General features: G+C 38.8%; 1 protein-coding gene across 1 annotated transcript in view; it reads right to left on the bottom strand.

Annotated features, from left to right (window-relative positions):
* The window catches only part of RBL2 (RB transcriptional corepressor like 2), a 51,511-nt gene that overhangs the window by 25,971 nt on the left and 7,312 nt on the right, over window positions 1–18,228 (bottom strand). Inside the window, exons 2-5 of the mRNA XM_075188873.1 lie at window positions 16,699–16,829; window positions 14,783–14,983; window positions 13,705–13,769; window positions 722–850 (exon numbers count right to left, since the gene is read on the bottom strand). Coding sequence (XP_075044974.1) covers window positions 722–850; window positions 13,705–13,769; window positions 14,783–14,983; window positions 16,699–16,829 — 526 coding nt within the window. The remainder of the gene's footprint in view (window positions 1–721; window positions 851–13,704; window positions 13,770–14,782; window positions 14,984–16,698; window positions 16,830–18,228) is intronic.

Raw genomic sequence — 18,228 nt, 5'->3', positions numbered from 1 at the left:
GCGCTGTGCAGAGAACTCACTCACATCAGTCGCTGCCCCATTGGGGCTTACAGTCTAAATTGCCTAACTCACACTGATACAGACAGACACACAGACAGACTGGGGTCAATTTGTTTGCAGCCAATTAACCTACCAGTATGTTTTAGGAGTGTGGGAGGAAACCGGAGCACCCGGAGGAAACCCACGCAAACGCGGGGAGAACATACAAACTCCACACAGATAAGGCCATGGTCAGGAATTGAACTCATGACCCCAGTGCTGTAAGTCAGAAGTGCTAACCACTACGCCACCGTGCTGTACGGTGGCTAAGTGGTTAGCACTTACTCTCGGCTCACACAACCAACACATATTATAACCCACATAGAACCCCAATTATATCATAGGTGATACATTATTATAGTGTATTCATTTCTAGTCCTTGGTCAACTAGCTGCATGCGAGACTCACAGACACACTCTTCATTCAATATGCAACACTATATAGGGCCACTCACAGGCCAATGCTGGTGCTCAGGAAGAGCACTGGATGACCGGATTAGTATCCAAATTGGCCACACGAAGGTACTAAGCAGCCAAACTACACTTGGCGTAAAAACATTGAATATAGGAATTACATTTAATGTATATTTATGGTAGGACTAATGTTCTACTAATGTGTATGGTAGGATTAATGTAATAATTAATCTATTTGCCCACATTTTCAGTAACTCTGCATTTCATACCTTGGAAGCTGGGATTCAGGAGCTCCCGACGGTTTGGACACAGCAAGGCATTCCCATAAACCAGGTCCAAAGCACAGAGCAGAAGATGATACGAATTCACTAGATCATCGCTGATCATAGGGAAGTTTCCTACAAAAGAAATGTCCTAGTCACTCATCACAAACCTTGTTGTTTATTTTATTTTCATTGTATATTTAAAAACAATAATACGTTTATATCACAATTAAAAAAAACAACAAACTTATTTAATGAAATTCTGCACTTCTCTCCACAGATCTATAGCTGTGAGCCAGATTCCTTTACATACTACAAGAATGCTGTTTAATTTTGCTCTTCTCCTTTGCTTAAAGTGCCACTGGCATTAGGGTGGTGTCAGCACAGGAGAAGGAATAAATGTACACACCATAGTGAATCCGTAGGCTAAACACTAAGCGACAAATAGCCAACATTAAATATTGATATCCAAAAATTTTAAACCAAAAGTGTGTGCAGGTAGGTACTGGTGACTACCAAAACAAAGGAACTATTGCAATAAATGAGGGATACAAAGTATGCTGAAAGCAGGTGCTTCCACACAGGTTGATATCCGTTTAATTAAAAGGACCTATAAGACTATTTTTTAAATTTTACCTTTGCTGATGATCTTGTAAAACAAAAAACAAAACGCTGGGCAGGCAGAGTTGCCCAATGTTTAGTCTCACATGGCTTGAAGAAAAGACTGCAAGAACTAGTGATGGAGACTGCTCAGATTGTTTATGCGTTGAGAGACAATGGCTTAGGTGATGTTGGCATGGAAATCTGGAAGAAAGAGGCCAACTATTAAGGACAACTGTGATTGGAAGACTCTGGAGCTCTAAGATAGTATTTTCCACCAGCTTCTATAATACATCAGCTGGTGTTTTGGAACAAAGGTGCGGCATCTATCAAACAGAGTTCCAGACAGTTGTAGTTTCTCTGCCAAGACAAATCCAAGCTCTTCTGCCACTTTTTTATTTTTTTGGTATTTACTTGTGAAGAAGTATAATGAGGGTACACTGTATACAACGCCCTTTAGAACTTGTACACATGTATTGATTGTATCTTTAGGAGTTTGACTTGTGTTTTCAACGCCTATTAAATGTGATTTGATGCCAATGGAGTAGGGAAGCTTTGAGGCATGTTCCTGAAACATTCTGTTACAAACAAAATAAAGGACAATCTACAAGGACTATGCACTAGTGTTTGGCATCACCTGTGAATAAACCACCTTAAGGTATATTAATGACAAAAAAAACTACATTAAAATGTCTCCCTCTTCACTTATTTCGCTAGCACTGCATGGACAAAGAGCTGAGTGATTGCCTATGGTTTATATAACATGCACCATATTATATGTACTGCATACATTTTATTTATGTCAATGTGTTTCATTTTATGCTATGTTTAGTCTTATTGATAAGCACATTTTATAGTGTAGAACCCAACTGGTGGTCTACACAGATTGAACAAAGGCTCTGAAGACACTAACTCCGGTTATAGCCAATAAACAGATATTTATGCTCATTATTTCATTATATAGAAAGAGCTATTCTCCTGCTTGTTATTTGTATATATTTATAATTATTTGATATGAAGTTTTTAATCTACTTATTACACATACATATTATATACATGGGCACATAGTCTGTAAAATGATTTCCCTCCTCTCGAGTTATGCCTGTACCCTTTTCCTTTGTTACAATCTACTGCTTGGTAAAGGTCAATACATTGGACTTCAGTGGCTCAACGTCAGGCGGGTACTTAATCATCACCCCCCTCGCCCCTTGAATATTCCTTCCAGAAAGTATGCTTTAACATTCTTAATGATAATCTAGCAAGTAGAAGGTGCAGCCCTATAGATGCCTACATAAATAACCTGTTGCACACAATTATGTTTCTACATGAGTGCTAGCCACCATCTTGCCTTCTCTTCAGAAGTGGACCAACACTACTACTGAAATAGTGCTATTTACTAGGTTAGTTGGTGTGCGCGCGCATTCCTGCCTGCTTGTTTTGGGGACATTTGATGGAAAGCTGCGATGAGGCAGGGAATGATGTGCTGAATAAAATTATCTAAATGTACAACAATATAGAACATGACAGCTATATAAACAGATAGTAATAAACACAACCAGATAATTATCTATTGCAGTCTCACTCTTCATGATCATCTAATGAGTAGTTCCAGTTTATAAACTGCCGGCCCAAGATCATGTTCGGTCCGAACCTTTCTGTGTCTGAATTAGATGAAGTGGGGACCTATTCCAGCGCCGGCAACAGAATAATGTGGAATACAAACTGCACTGTGAGAGTCTGGACAGATCTGTAGCTAATCTAGGCAGTTTCTGAATCACAGTCACTGGCTCTCTGACAACCCACACAGTGCAGGTTTCTTCAAAATTCTCCAGACTGTCAAGTGGGAGTGGGTATCGCATGAACCATGCCTGGTACCCCCATAGTTACATGGGGTAAGGAGTTGGACTTAAAAATGATCTTGTTCCCGGGTTTTCCTTTGGGGATAGACACACATGAATGTTAGATCTAACCCTATGCCAACTAATGTCTGTAAACACACAGATCACTGCTCTCTATAGCAAACAGTAAGTCAGTACACACTGACATTTTCCTGAATACTTTACAGACCTTAAAACGCAGTAAGCAGAGACGATAGTTTGTCTAGTGTTGGGAACGCTGTCAGTGTGTACTAGCATCTCGCTCACTGCAGAGATTAATCATCAGAATAAGTGGCCTTATGTATCTATTTTTTTTTGTCTCTGGGAGTAACGCATAACCATATGGAAAGCGGAGTGTGGTAGCCCAGTTTGGAACTACATATTTCACCTGCTTGCAGGTAAACCTGCCAAACAACTTGTATGAGTCATAATTCTCAGTATATGTCTTTGCTCTGCTAGCTATAAAAATTATGTTTTATTAAATGAGAGTCTGTAATATAAAGAATTGCATTATGATCTTGACAAGCAATTATTTTAAAACAAAGTGTAGTTTCTTAAATGCCAACAGTGTGCCCTGCATGGCTGAAACCTTTCCAGCAACGAAGGTTCTCTTGGAAATTTTTGTCAATTATGGAGCCAATGTAAGGTGGTATATTGGGGTTTAATTTCCAATCCAGTCCTTAATATGCTTATAGACGAGGCACATTTCAGCAAATCATCAAGTGTGCCATTTTTGTAAAGGTTTACCCATCTATTTGCCCCCCCCCCAAACCTTTTACTCTTATTTGTTATAGATCATGAGCTCTTTTTCCATATTAGTTATTATATTATTAAAGTGTAAATATTTAATAAAAATACATGGTAATGAACTAAACATTGCTGACAACGAAGATTTTATTTATTTTTTTATGTTGCAATCTGCTATTTAAATATTTATTCACATAGGTTTAGCAGTCATTGTTGACTGTAAAGATTGTAGGTTCTGCTTAATACAAGAAGTAAAAGTGTTGTAAATAAAACTGGTGCTGCTTTTTTCACAGTCAGACTATATAGCATTTTATATTTTATTAGCAGACTCTAGATAAAATCGTGAAATACCGCAACAACGTAGACATAAACCACAAGCAAAAACAGGAAGTCAGATGGCAACTATATTTCACGCTTGAGTCTGTACAGGTCTGCTTAGAATGTTGTGCATCATAGGCAGACACGGCCCACTGTGATATATTACCAGATGCCATGCTAATGTACTGATAAGCTAGAGCGTTGCACAGTCATGACCTTCTGCAACGTTTCCATGGTGACCAGTATAGATTGGTGCTACATGGACAAAACGAAATAAGCAGTCAGAAACCTATATTGTTTTTATTACATTCTTGCTTTATTTTCTGACCGTTCATGAATGACTGCGTCAATTGTGATCTTAAGATGTGGCAAAATAATTGAATGAATATTTTTAGATCAATGCCCCTCCTCTAGCATCACTCCATTCTGAAGCTTTGTTGGCACACGAACATAAACGTATTCCAGTATTTGAAGGGACGTTTACTCTGCTACATTACTCCACTGCATAAATGCAGTGTTTATCCCATGATAGATATGATGAAAACACAAGGTGGTCCGGGTCTGACATCTAGATGATAAACCTTACATATTTTCATTCACATTAAATTAAACTCCTCAAACTTGCCAGTCACGTGATAAGAGAATACCCCCATTCTACTACAGGAGGTTTGTGCTTCCGATTTCCTCAGCTGTTAGTAACACATTAAATCAGCTATTGTCCATGAGGCTTATCTGGCTTCCCTTTGCAATGTGCATGTCTAATTCCAATTAAAGCGGACCCCAGATGTTTTCAACTTGAGGCAAATGGGTGGGTTCTTGGTCTTACTCAACCCTATTGTCCTGTCCTCTACATATTACTGCAGTGCATTCACAAACCTTGTTTGATAAAGAAGCTTAATGGAAAATGCTTTCTTTTTCATATATTGTCTGATGTCAATATGAAAGGTAGTGTTATATAGAGAGGCCATGGAAGTGTTCACCACTTCCTCTAATGTAAGTTGGGAATTGATCATATTAGCAGTTTTACCCTCCTAACACTTTGGCTGACATTATACACATACATCCCTGTCCTGGGGTTGAATATATATATATATATATCCCCTGCACATTCTACCATGTGAGAGACAGACCGTACTCCACTGTTTATCTAGTTCTTCCCCATTGCGAATCCCATATTAACCCATGTCTTGCCACCAGAACATATACATATATAAACAGATACAAGCAATGTTTCTCTGCATACAGAATATAAATGAGTCCTACATTTCATCATCATCATTTATTTATATAGCGCCACTAATTCCGCAGCGCTGTACAGAGAACTCATTCACATCAGTCCCTGCCCCATTGGAGCTTACAGTCTAAATTCCCTAACACGCACACACACAGAGAGACACAGACTGGGGTCAATTTTGATAGCAGACAATTAACCTACCGGTATGTTTTTGAAGTGTGGGAGGAAACCGGAGCACCCGGAGGAAACCCACGCAAACACAGGGAGAACATGCAAACTCCACACAGATAAGGCCATGGTCAGGAATTGAACTCATGACTCCAGTGCTGTAAGGCAGAAGTGCTAACCACTTAGTCACTGTTTCCCCCAAATGGGGTCCCATGTGGCTATTAGGACCAGGGAAATGTCTCTCTTCCTAATGATTTCTGAGCCGGTGCAGTGCACTTGCACAATCTATGTAGCAGGTTAGTCGGAGTCTGACCGGATGGTGGTACATTCTAACCTCAACTACCCAACTGCTTGGATTTTATGCTGCTGCTCTGATGTCACAATGTGATCTGATGCTTCTCCAAACACAGACCAAGTACCACTTGTGCACCCTCTAAAAATGACCATATTGCCCACCACTGATTTAGATGACTATAGCTACCGACAATTCCAATTACCAAGCACGAACAGACTCTGCTATGCTAGTTTTCCAATAATACACAGCGATACAATACGGAGACAAAAATCCGCATCGACCAGGAATAAGGAAACACCGGAAGGATGTGGCTATATTGAATTTCGGAGCTTGTAAAATGGTATATTTATAAAAAGCAATACAAAAACAGAGACAACAACAGAAGTAATGGGGGTTTGGAATCTGATTGGTTGCTATAAGCAACATCTCCACTTTTTCAGCTGTCATTTTGTAGAATGTACTAAATAGATAACTTGAATCTGATTGGAGATGTTGCCTAGAGCAACCACTTTTTCAAAGGAGGATCCAAAAACTATAATTATTGTTATTTTATATATAAACATGTATATAGTGTCAGTCTACTAAACAATGTTTTTCAGTTGGGATCAAACATAGTAATAAAAAACATACAAAGATGTAAGCTGGCCCTGCTCGCAAGCTTACAATCTATAGGAAAATGTGAGTTTGAAACCTAAGGTTAAGTGGCACAGACTGGATATTAGTCCAGCCAGATTGCACTGGGGAAAAACTACTTAGCGGCACTATATGATCCAATCAAATAATGAAGATTTGGGGGTCAGATGGTTATTAAGAGTATAGAAGAATGAATAAATTTAAGATACAAGTGAACGGTGTGTGTATAGGTGTGGTATGGAGCAGTTATAACTCCTATAGGCTAGATTATAGGCTACGCTTACTAAAGTCGGTTTTGGTCAAACCGCCGCTTTTTGGCTATTTTTCCAGCGGTTTAAAAGCCGCCGGATTTACTAAAGCCCAAACCGCCGTTAAAACGGCCAGATTTGGCATTTTTCAAAACCACCACTTTACAACTTGCCATCTCAATTTTAATAATGATGATCATAAAAAACAGCCGGATTTACTAAGCTGGGGTTTTCAAAACCGCTGCCAAACCGCCATTGAAACAGCCAAAATAAAAGAGGTGGTTGTGAATGGCGAGATTAATCAAATAGCATATTGCTTGAGCCATTTTGAAAGAGAAAGCACCATTGACATTTAAATTATTTGGGCAATCATTTTTTGATTAAAGAGGCAAAATGAATGTTAACTTATGAGGGAAATATTTTTGTTATATTTTTTGAAGGGGACACTATTATAGCATTATATTATGTGTGAAATGTGAATATATAATATTAACTGATTGTTAATGGTGGATATAATTATTTATGTTGCACAATTATATTGCGCATTACATAGTGTCTGAATAACATATTAATTAAATAATGTTGTCCCCTTACCATTATCCCCCCCCCCCCATAAGTTATTAAATTAATTTTGCCCGTTAATCAATAAATAATGATTGCTCAAATCACTTACCGTAAATGTCCTGTCTTTTGGATGCCGGTTTTAACCAAACCGCTAGCGGTTTAGCTTCTTCAATCCACCAAACATCACCAGTCATTTTAAATTGAAGCCTCAAACCGCTCTATACTGAATGCGGCGGTTTGGACCACTAAACCTCTGGCGACATGTGGCCGTTTCAAACCACCACCAAACTCGATTCTTAGTAAACCTAGCTCAAGCTTGCCTAAAAAGGAGAGGGGTTTTTTTTCCAGGGGACCTCCAGGGGACCTCTGAATGTTTTAAGGTTAGGCGCAAGTCTTTTTGTACAAGGGAGGAAATTCTATAGAGTAGTTGCGGACAGAGAAAAAGTCCTCAAATCGGGAACAGGAGCAAGCAGTGATTATGGAAGAGAAGCACAGATATTGGGCAGAGAATTGGTCGACATTATCAAATTCAGCAAAAACATCCAGAAGACAGCAAGTAGCATCCCTCTAATTTAGCAGTGATCGTATCTCATTGACCACCTTAGTGCAGTGTCTGTGGAGTGTTGGGAATAAAAGCCTAACCGAGGAGGGTCCAATAGGATTTGTGAGGAAAGAAAGAGTGTAAGGTGAGAGTAGATCAGGCTGTAATCTGAGAATTTGGGTCAGAAATAGTTTGTTTCAGAACAGGAATAATGGAGAGGGAGAGATTACAGATGTTATTTAAGTTGGGGGATGAGCCAATGAAACGCCAAATTGATCAATTTGTTAGGGGACAGGATTGCAAAGAAAAAGATAGTACAGACTTCATTTTACTATGTGGAATCAATTAAAGAGAAGGTGTCATAATACCAAAGCAGAAATCATACACTATGTCTGTATATCCTCCACTCAGTAACATGAAATGTTCAAGGAACATGATCACAATGCAAATCTATAGTACCATTGGCTTAATAAATATTAATACATAAAACATAAAATAGAAATAATATCATAGTAATATGGTAACATGCAGCATGTACATACAAGCATATACACATTTATATTGATCCTATAAATAAAAAGATCAGTACAGAGATGTTATTCCTTACCCTGTTAACAAGCACCAGTTATATAAAATTGTAACTCTAACCTTAAGACTGGTTTCACAAGCATTAGAAAAAGCTGCTCTAGGATTTCTGTTTTTCTAAACTCCACCCACATCATTTTATACATTCTGTAGGACTTGCATACACATTTTTTCTAATCTGAGAAATAAACAATAACTAATTCTCAAACAGCACTGAAAAACCTTTATCACTCTGTGCGACTGCAGAATGCGTAGCCTTAACTGCAAACAAATCTGTAACCACTGCAGAGACTTATATTTTAGCTGCCTACACCCCAGAGACAGACCATAAACATTATCATACCCACCAGCTCCAGAAGCGAAACAAGCCTGTTGCTAGCTGGAGTCCAAAGTTTGGAGCAGCTGTCAGACTCTGTTACAGTAAATCACAATGACTGTCTGAAAAGGAAATTGTCCCTTATTAGCCCTCAGGCTACAGGGAGTATTACACAGACAAGCCCAAACTTGCCTTCTGTGTGTGGTTGCTATGATAAACGACTAGTGATGCTGAACCTGGTGCCTGCTGGATTACTCAGGGGTTATTTAACCATCCTATTAGGTTTCCAGATTCAAGGCTACAAGGAAGATTAAGATTGTTAACCCATTCAACACCAAAAGGAAGGATCCCATTCTCCAGATCTCCATGTCTTATCATGGCACAGTGCAGTCTTGCAAAATCCTGATGTAGTAACTCAACAGCGTGCAATGACCATTAAGAAATATGAATACTTTTATTATTTGTTTGAATACATACTACTATAGTAAACGGAGTTCCTGTTAAGTTGATAACACATCAATATTTAGTTATTTATTAGTGAATGAATAACTGCATTTCTTTCCAATCAGATCAATATAATTGAAGCACACATTACAGTCTTTTAATACACACAATGCAGAATATAAAACGCAAAATGACAGCACAAATGTTCTTTGGGGAAGCGCGTGGATTTGTAGACTATAATGTCAGTGTCTACAGGGGTGACAAAGGGTGCATTGGCCAATGGGAGGAGTTGGGTGGACAGAGGGTGCTCCTTGCTAAGTGTGGCTTAGAAGCACTAATGCACCTAGTTTTGCAATTAGTGTGAAACTAGATTTTATTTTGCTAGATGGAATTAAAATGAGATAAATGAATGTAGCTGGTGCATATACACAGTCTTTTCATCTTCATCAAAATAATTATTTCTCCATCCTGCAGGATCCTCAGAATCAGATATTGGTGACCTTAAAATGCATCCCTATAATTATAATAGTGATCTTCCAGTTGTGCTTTTTCCAGAAAGCAAAGCGCATTGCTAGGCAAGCTTCCACCAATCTAATGAATGTGGAGGGAACCAGAATCTTGTCTAGGGTCCCATGGGGTCTTAATCCAGCTCTGAATAAAAGTTGTGCAGCTTATCCGTGCTAAAGTAGCAGTCTGTACATTGAGGGTTAGATTTAGTTTTCATAGTTTTTTTCTGCTGTTGGCATATTGCAAAACAAGGAATTGTGGCAGGGACGTAACACATATGGCCCAACATATGGGTGGCGACATTGGGATAGGGGGCGTGGCTAGAGCTTTTGAAGTTCTAGGCTGCCCAGTTTTCTCCTCCCCGCCCCACACCTTCATTGCCGTGTGTAGAACCCGTTCACAGCTGCTCTGCCATATAGATACAATACTTATCAACTTGCTCACCGGCGGGACAAAGCTGTCTTGCTCAGGATGACGGGACAGAGCCCCAAAATCGGGACTTTTCCACCTAAATCGGAAAGGTTGGGAGGTATTCATAACATTACACTACAGGGCCTCTTCGCAAAAATTTTGATCCAAATCCATCCCTAGTGCAAGCAGCATAATTCACTGAGTGTGCACCATTGAACACAACTGACTGTGCATTAAATTGTAGCTGTGTCCAGCACAGCAGAGACCTCAGATTAACTAGGCAGTGCTATACAGACCCCAGATCTTAAAGAAAACACACAAAGTAGCCTGCACTCAGTTTTCAGTTGGGGTGAGAAGATAACTTGTACAACATGTGAGATAGGAGAAATATAGTGGCTATTTACAAAGTCACCGCAGACTATATGAGCCTGCACAGCACAAACAAATGCTAAAGATGTTACTCCACTCAGCAGATACGGATGCCAAAAAACATGGTACACAAAGTACCAATCATTGTGCCAAAACTCTACAAATATAAACACTGTACAGACACAAGCTACTGCACGGGACAAAGCAATCCCACTTCCCCAATACTACACTTAAAAAATAATTATAGTTAGGCAAATTCACAAAAAATGGCAGGTATTATAAAAAAAAAAAAAAAAAAAAAAAAACAACGCAATTATAGTAATTTTTCTGATCCTGGCAAACTCACAAATGTTCTCAAGAGTTTTTCTGCCATGATTACGTTTTTAATATCCATCATGCAAGTTTGTTTGTTTTTTACAACGTGAAAAAATAAATTAATAAACAACAACACAAATTGTGTTTTTCAAAAATTCAACAAAATCATAAAAAAAAAAAAAAAAAAAAAGTTTTCTTTCCAAAAGTTTATAAAACATTTAAATAATTACATTTATTGGTTAAGCTGCAAGTTTCCATTAGTCTCAAGTGCTTGGATTATATTCAGTTAGCGAATAAAAGGTATCTCTGATTCCACTGTTTTCGGCTTTTATGAATGGTTTGAATTATTATGGGAACATTGGAACTTTAATTTGGAATCATATACGCTACACTTTTATTTTTACTCTTTATTTGTAAAAGGAAACAAATGTGATCATCAACAGTATAAAATACTAAAACAAACAATGCGTTTCCTTCAGCTCTTGTACATTTTTAAGAATATGGGGAAGGGAAGAGAGAAGGAGAGGGGGGGGGGGGAGGAAGGATAGGTACAAGACTAGAGAAAGCCTGAACCAATGCATTAACATCAAAAACTGAAGTACAAATAGTGGTCAATAACATGAGTGCAACACAGGCGTTGCAAAAGCAACATTTCAAGACAATATAAAGACATAAAAAGAAAGGAAAAAAATAAAAAGCGATTTGTGCCGTATTATTGAGGATGAAACGAGTCCCATCTCGGAGGACCCAGAAACGGCTCAACATATGTCCTACAGAAACAGCATTCTGTCCTTACAGTGAGGAAGTTCAAACTGAGGACCGGGGTCTACAACCCTCCCTAAGAAACTAGGGGGTGCAAATAAGGTCAAATTTATGTTTATCCTTGAGATAATATGTGATCTCTCCCTGCTTGCGATGTGCCAGACGTAATATTTAAGGGCTCGTATAGTCAGACGTCAGGGCATTTCCAGTGTTTAGCTATTAAAAGATTTCGTAGCAGCAAGAATGTGAAAGAGCAGTTTGTCTCAGATGGGGACAAGAGAGTATACAAGGGAGGTAAATTAGGCACAGCTGGTCTATGGGCATTGGGTAGTCCCCAAAGCGAGGCTAAAAAGTGAACTTCTGTATAATGGGTTTCCAGAGCCATGCAACAGTATTGTAAGGGGCGACCGAGGCTACCATTTGACTCAGGTGGGACGTCATGTAATATATTTTAACATCTGGGAACCCCCTACCTCCTTGGAGTCTAGGCTTCTTAAGTAAAACCAGAGAGATCCTAGGGGGCTTATCCCTCCAAATGAATCACAAGAAAGATGTCTACAGATTTGCAAAGACCAAATTTGGAATTTTAACTGGGAGCACCTGGAACAAATAAATCAATTTAGGAACCACTATCATTTTTGAGAGCGATGATCCTCCCCAGGCAAAAAAATATGTAATCCCACCAGATAGCTAGGTCCCGCTTGATCCTGGTAAAGAATTGAGGGCAATGTTCCTGGTAAAGATGGCCATATAAAGAGGTAATATATACCCCCAATAATGTTATTTTGCATTTTTGCCATTTGAGAGCAAAAGAAGATTGAATGTGAGGCCTCAAGGGCTCAGGGACATTTAACAACATGGTCTCAGACTTGGAAAAGTTTATTCTATAGTTGAAAATTGGACAGTTCAGAGGCAGCACCTTTATTTTCTCCATGTTGGTCTATTGGTGAACATGAGGTTAGTTACTACTTTTTAGGAGCAGTGAATTGATTCTATGTGCAGATAGTTTGATATATGCTGGTACATGGAAGAGAGATATTTATATTTTATTTTAGTTTTTTGATAGTTTTTTTTTTTTTAATATGCCAAAATACCTAAGAGAGTTTTTTCTTACCCAAACATGGTCTGACAATTGTTTCACACATACAAAAAAAATGAAAAAAAGCTAAACCAAAGCTTTTTTTTTTTTATTTTGTCTAAAATATTTCCTACTCTTGTTTCCTGGCTACAATATTTCAAACTTTCAAGGGACATAGCTCCTAAAAGTACTAAACACTTATGGCTAGCCCACTCACTCACTCTCTTTAGACACTTCTTTAGCTCAACTTATGCCCACAAAGTTTTTTGCTCAGAATAGAAATATCAGAACCTAAAGGAAGGCATGATGGGACTGGCAGTTCTTTGAGTTAAAGAGAATGGTGCACATTGAAACGTACACCTGAAGGCCATAGACCTTCTATAACCTTCCATACACAGGTCCTAAAAGTTGATTTTAATATTTGTGGATTTGGAAATTGCAAATGCAACTATAAAATCTTACCATGAACATATTTATTAGAATATTTGGAGGAAAAATAAAACCCTAATGCTTAAATGATGTCCTGTATAATTGATGTTCTGGTATAATGCGCTTTTGTGCATCAATACGTATATAAACACCTTGTTTACCTGCCGTTTGTTTCTGTGCACTCACTAGCAACCATGGGAAGCTGTAAGACAGTTTATGCACAGTAATCTGTGTATACCACACTGGACTCTAGAGCCCTCTTCCATGGGTCACTGGGATTATAATGTAGGAGGTTCTAATTATAGCCTGAGAAGTATGCTAGTAGTGGCCAAATAGCATTCATACCATTTACTTATACAGTATGTCTACCAATAATAGACTAAATATCTAATAAAGTGCAACCTGCTCTGTTCATAACTGACACACCTGTGGTCATGAATGAGTTAATTGTGTACAATAGTCCACAGCAGCACTAAGTGCCTGAGTCTGAAAAATTCTAAAACCCTTGCAGTGTCCGTGTTCACTGGATAATATTGAAAGCACTTTACCTTTGGCGTTGATGAATAACACCCAGCAGAAGTGAAACACCTCTGGTACTGTGCAGGGCTGACGCCTGAAAGAAGCAGAGTAAAATCAAATCAATGTGCATGTTTCTATAAAACCCCATTTTATGCTAGAACTGCTTATTTTCCAACGTTCTGAGAATTCCAATACATTCACAAACCAGAATACCCGGATCATGCTGGGATTCCAATGTCTTAGTGCACAAAAGCCGTAACATTCTAATAATCTTCTGCTCTGGCTTTCACCATTAAATATCGCTCAGCTATTTATCATGTGCAGATATTCATTTTACTTTAAATATCTAAAGTACTTATTCATCTGTTATAAAAAAAAGTGGACCACAAACAAGGGAAATGGTAAACACAACTTGACAGAAACCAAAATGTCACCCAATTTGGTCATTTTCACCAGACACTGCACTGCAATCATCAATATATGAGAAGATCTGATTGACTTAAATTTGGTTTGACCAATGACCGCAGCCTTCGCTATCTCCGGGTGTGTATAGTACGAAGACGGGCAAGTCTATTTACGGGAAAGGTCAAGTCTTAACAGACGGTAGTCGTAGCGTCAGTCGGTAGTCATAGCGTCAGTCGGTAGTCATAGCGTCAGTCGGTAGTCATAGCGTCAGTCGGTAGTCATAGCGTCAGTTGTGCATGGACATGTGCGCTACAGTGGAAGAATATTGGATGCTTTTGGCCAAGGAGGTAGCCTAACCGATTCACATGCATTGTTACTGGAGGGAAGGGACAGAGGTCTGGGGAGATGGAGGAGGAGAGAGATTTAGGGACAAAAATTCTGCAAGTATACCTAACAGCTGTGTGTACACACAAACCCACGTTCCCTTTTCTTCCCTTTTTCACCAGCATAAGGAAAAAAAAAATCAGTTAGAATTTTATAATTATCTTCCTTTGTTAAACAAAGCTTAAAAAATAAATAAATCTATGTTTAGTCCTTTTAAAGTACCACTCATGTAAACATGAATAAAACAAACATCAGGTATTTATATATATTTTAATACAGGGAAGTATCACAAAGTTCTGTACACATCACAAAGCCTACCTTTGTTTCCGGCCCCTGTACTGTCGCGGCTGTTCTTCCTGTTGGCTTCTGAAGATCTTCTGGAAGATGGGATCATACTTTTTGAAGAGTACAGCAGTGACTGTGAAATTACGTTCAAGCTTCTTAGTCCTCTCTCTGAATTCTACAGGCAGATTTGCCATGTCCTCCCATTTCTTCATTTTATTAAAAAACTCAATCAAGCTTTAAAAAAAAAATAAAAATATATAAATACAATTAGCAGAATAGTAGATCTGAATGGCCCTGAAGATAGCTACATATGGGATAATCGTGCCTCTTGGCACATAACCACTCTCCAATTTGGTCACTCATGTGGGTGAACAAATGATCTAGATCCAGCAATTTTTTGTCCAGTTGAGCAAGGAATGACTGATCAAATGATTTACATTTTATTTCAATTAACCATACAGAGTTTATGTGAAAAGCTGAACTGTTCATTATAAGTGATTATTTATTGGTATTTCTGCAGACTACTGCTGTTTGCAATAGTTAGCAAGAATGTCAAGTTAGTTTTTTGTTTCCCAACTTGCATAGTCGGGCATTATATCATACAGATGTATTAATATACAATATACCAAAAATAACAAACTTGTTTATACTCCACTAAATCAGTCCAGCATGCTCTAAAGTTCTGTAAATTCTGTACTACAGCATGTCCCCAGAGGGGAGCAGCAATCAGCTGCATTTACCCCATAATGAATACAGCTTCATTGGGGCTGGTCATAGGGACCACTCATTGGGGCTCGCCATAGGGACCACTCATTGGGGCTCGCCATGGGGACCACTCACTGGGGCTCGTCATGGGGACCACTCACTGGGGCTCGTCATGGGGACCACTCACTGGGGCTCGTCATGGGGACCACTCACTGGGGCTCGTCATGGGGACCACTCGTTGTGGCTCCCACATGTCCCACTTTTCTATGACAGTCCTCTCTTTCTCCAGATATAATCCCTAAGCGCACACATGAATGTAGTCTACACTCACCCGGAAAGGGTCACATCAAACCACAATAACAAATAAGTCAAAATAAATTCAGGCGAGTCTGGTGCTTCCAAACAAACAAAACGAGATTGCATAAGTTTGCTTTGTGCGAAGAGAGACAAATCTCTTTCCACCTAATGTTCAACCAATATGACCATAATGGCATATGCTTGTAAAGGGCAATTATATCAATGTAATAGTGGTATAAATACCACTATCAGAAGTTTGTTCTTTGCTATCTATTTTGTTTGTTTGGAAGCGCCAGACCCGCCAGAATTTCTTTAGATTATCTCTCTAGATATTTAACTCACAATGCTTATTTGTCCATTATCCAACAGAAGTATTGGATGGTTTCTACGGCCTGGGCAAACTTCAGGGTATCCTCATTTTTAATTTAAAAATTATGGAAGCTTTAACATCGAGGTCTATGTAAGTGTGCTCTGACATTATAAGACTGACCACAGCAAGAAAGATATTGCAAGCAGAGCTTAAAATATACTACAAAGCCGAAAACAGGTCTGCCCAGTGCCTGAAACAAGTGTCACCGCACATTCCATAGAGATCAATAAGATCCACTAAATCCTTTCAAGCTGCCATTATCTTTTGGTGGGTACACTGAACACGGACATGGCACCATCAGAAGGCAGCCACCTCGCGGGCACAATCTACTTTCCCACGGCTTTAGCCGATATGCTTAGAGAGCCGTTTGCTGGCAGAGCTTATAATACTGGCATCTGGAATATATCTTTACTGTACATGATCGAGAGGAAGAATACTCCATCACAATTTTAACAAGGGTGAAGCGGGGGGGAAAAAAGTGAACAGTGCATTTAGCTTCATGCATGAAAAAATATTTGGATTGCCTTTTAATATACATCTGCAGGTAAATAAATTATTTAATTTGATTGTAGAGTACCTTAGTTCTGAAGAGGTCAAAATCCTGGTCAGCGAAACATAATTTCCTTCCACCGTCCCTCTGCCCACTGTTGGCACGGTTTGCCTGCACGCTACATACAATGCACAAGTCAACCAGTGAAGGGCATTTCCCTGTAAGACAACATAAACATTCTCTTCTTTAATTAAAGTTCTCAATACAAGTCTCATTTATTCTATATGTCCACAAATAACAGAATAGTGTTAAACGGCTAGAGTACAAGATTCACTTATCTGCTCTCAAATATGGAGCTCTTAAAATACATTCACCAACAGAGAAGAGTCAAGACTAGAATGCTACAGCTTATATGCAGATTTGTGGAATTGAGGCTATATCAGAATTGTGATGTCTGAAGACATAATATGAATAAAAACATGGCAAATGCAGTTGTGTAATGATAATAGTCCTACTCAATGGATCAAGACTGAGTGCCGCATGAATGGCTTCCATAATTGTTGCAATTTTCTGAAATGCACCTAATTTTAAAGGAGAAATTAAACAGGAATAAAAGGAATAGGAATTGATTCCTAAAAATAGGAATCAAAAAGAAAATATATTTATAGAGCCTGCCTTAAAAAACCCTGAAATGTATTTTGCTAGCAATAAACATAGGGCAGGTATTTCACCACTGTCTAAAAATATACATGGAAACAAATTTTCTTCCACCATTTAAATACACAGATCCAGAAGCCGAGACAAGCGAAACTGTGGTTGAATTTCTCGGCGGAAGAGGCGGCTTTATAGAGTTGACAGTTCTGCGAGGTCCCTGGAACGTCATTCTGGCCTGTGGGCTCTATGTACTAATGCTCCATTTTTAGAAAAGAGCGGCACCATATGTACAATTTAGGTGTTACCTATAAACACAGTTCTGCTCAAAAACAGAGCAGCTGTGATGGAATATTTAGGAGCTGGGAGGGAACCGCACCACATGGTAAGGATTAATATCATAAACATGTGTGTGTATCCTTGCACCACCCTGACTCCTCCTCTTTCCACAACCACTCTAAAGACAGCCGCTCAAAGCGGCCCTCCGAAGAGCAAAAATACTGTAAATAGTATTTTACACTTGTCAAAGAGTGCACACAAGAGGTCAACAAAATCCTGGTGATTTTAGACAGCCCTCCAAACCTTCACCTGCAGCTCCTTCTTGCTTTATGGTCAGATATGTTTGACATAGCTTTTAACATTTGTTTAAAATGCCTGTTGATATATTATTATAGATTAGTGTCTCTTTCTTTGACTAAATGTATTGGTTTAACCTATTCCTGAAGGGTAATGTGTGGCCCTTTTTGAAGATTAGAGGCCAGCCCCATTTGGCCCCTGAAGTGTATCGGGTTGCCCATATATTGTAAGATATATATATATATATATATAAAATGATGATGCTGATCTGTAGCAATTCTATTCCAAATGCCTGTTGAATGGAGGCAGAAAGTTTTAAAGAAACATTGCTGTCAGACCCCTGGTAGTAGCCCAGATGCTTGTGGGGAAAAAAAAAAGAACACAAATTTG

Source organism: Mixophyes fleayi, chromosome 10 (genome assembly GCF_038048845.1).
Source record: "Mixophyes fleayi isolate aMixFle1 chromosome 10, aMixFle1.hap1, whole genome shotgun sequence".
Taxonomy (NCBI): Eukaryota; Metazoa; Chordata; class Amphibia; order Anura; family Limnodynastidae; genus Mixophyes; species Mixophyes fleayi.
This window is presented reverse-complemented; position numbering and strand designations above follow the sequence as displayed.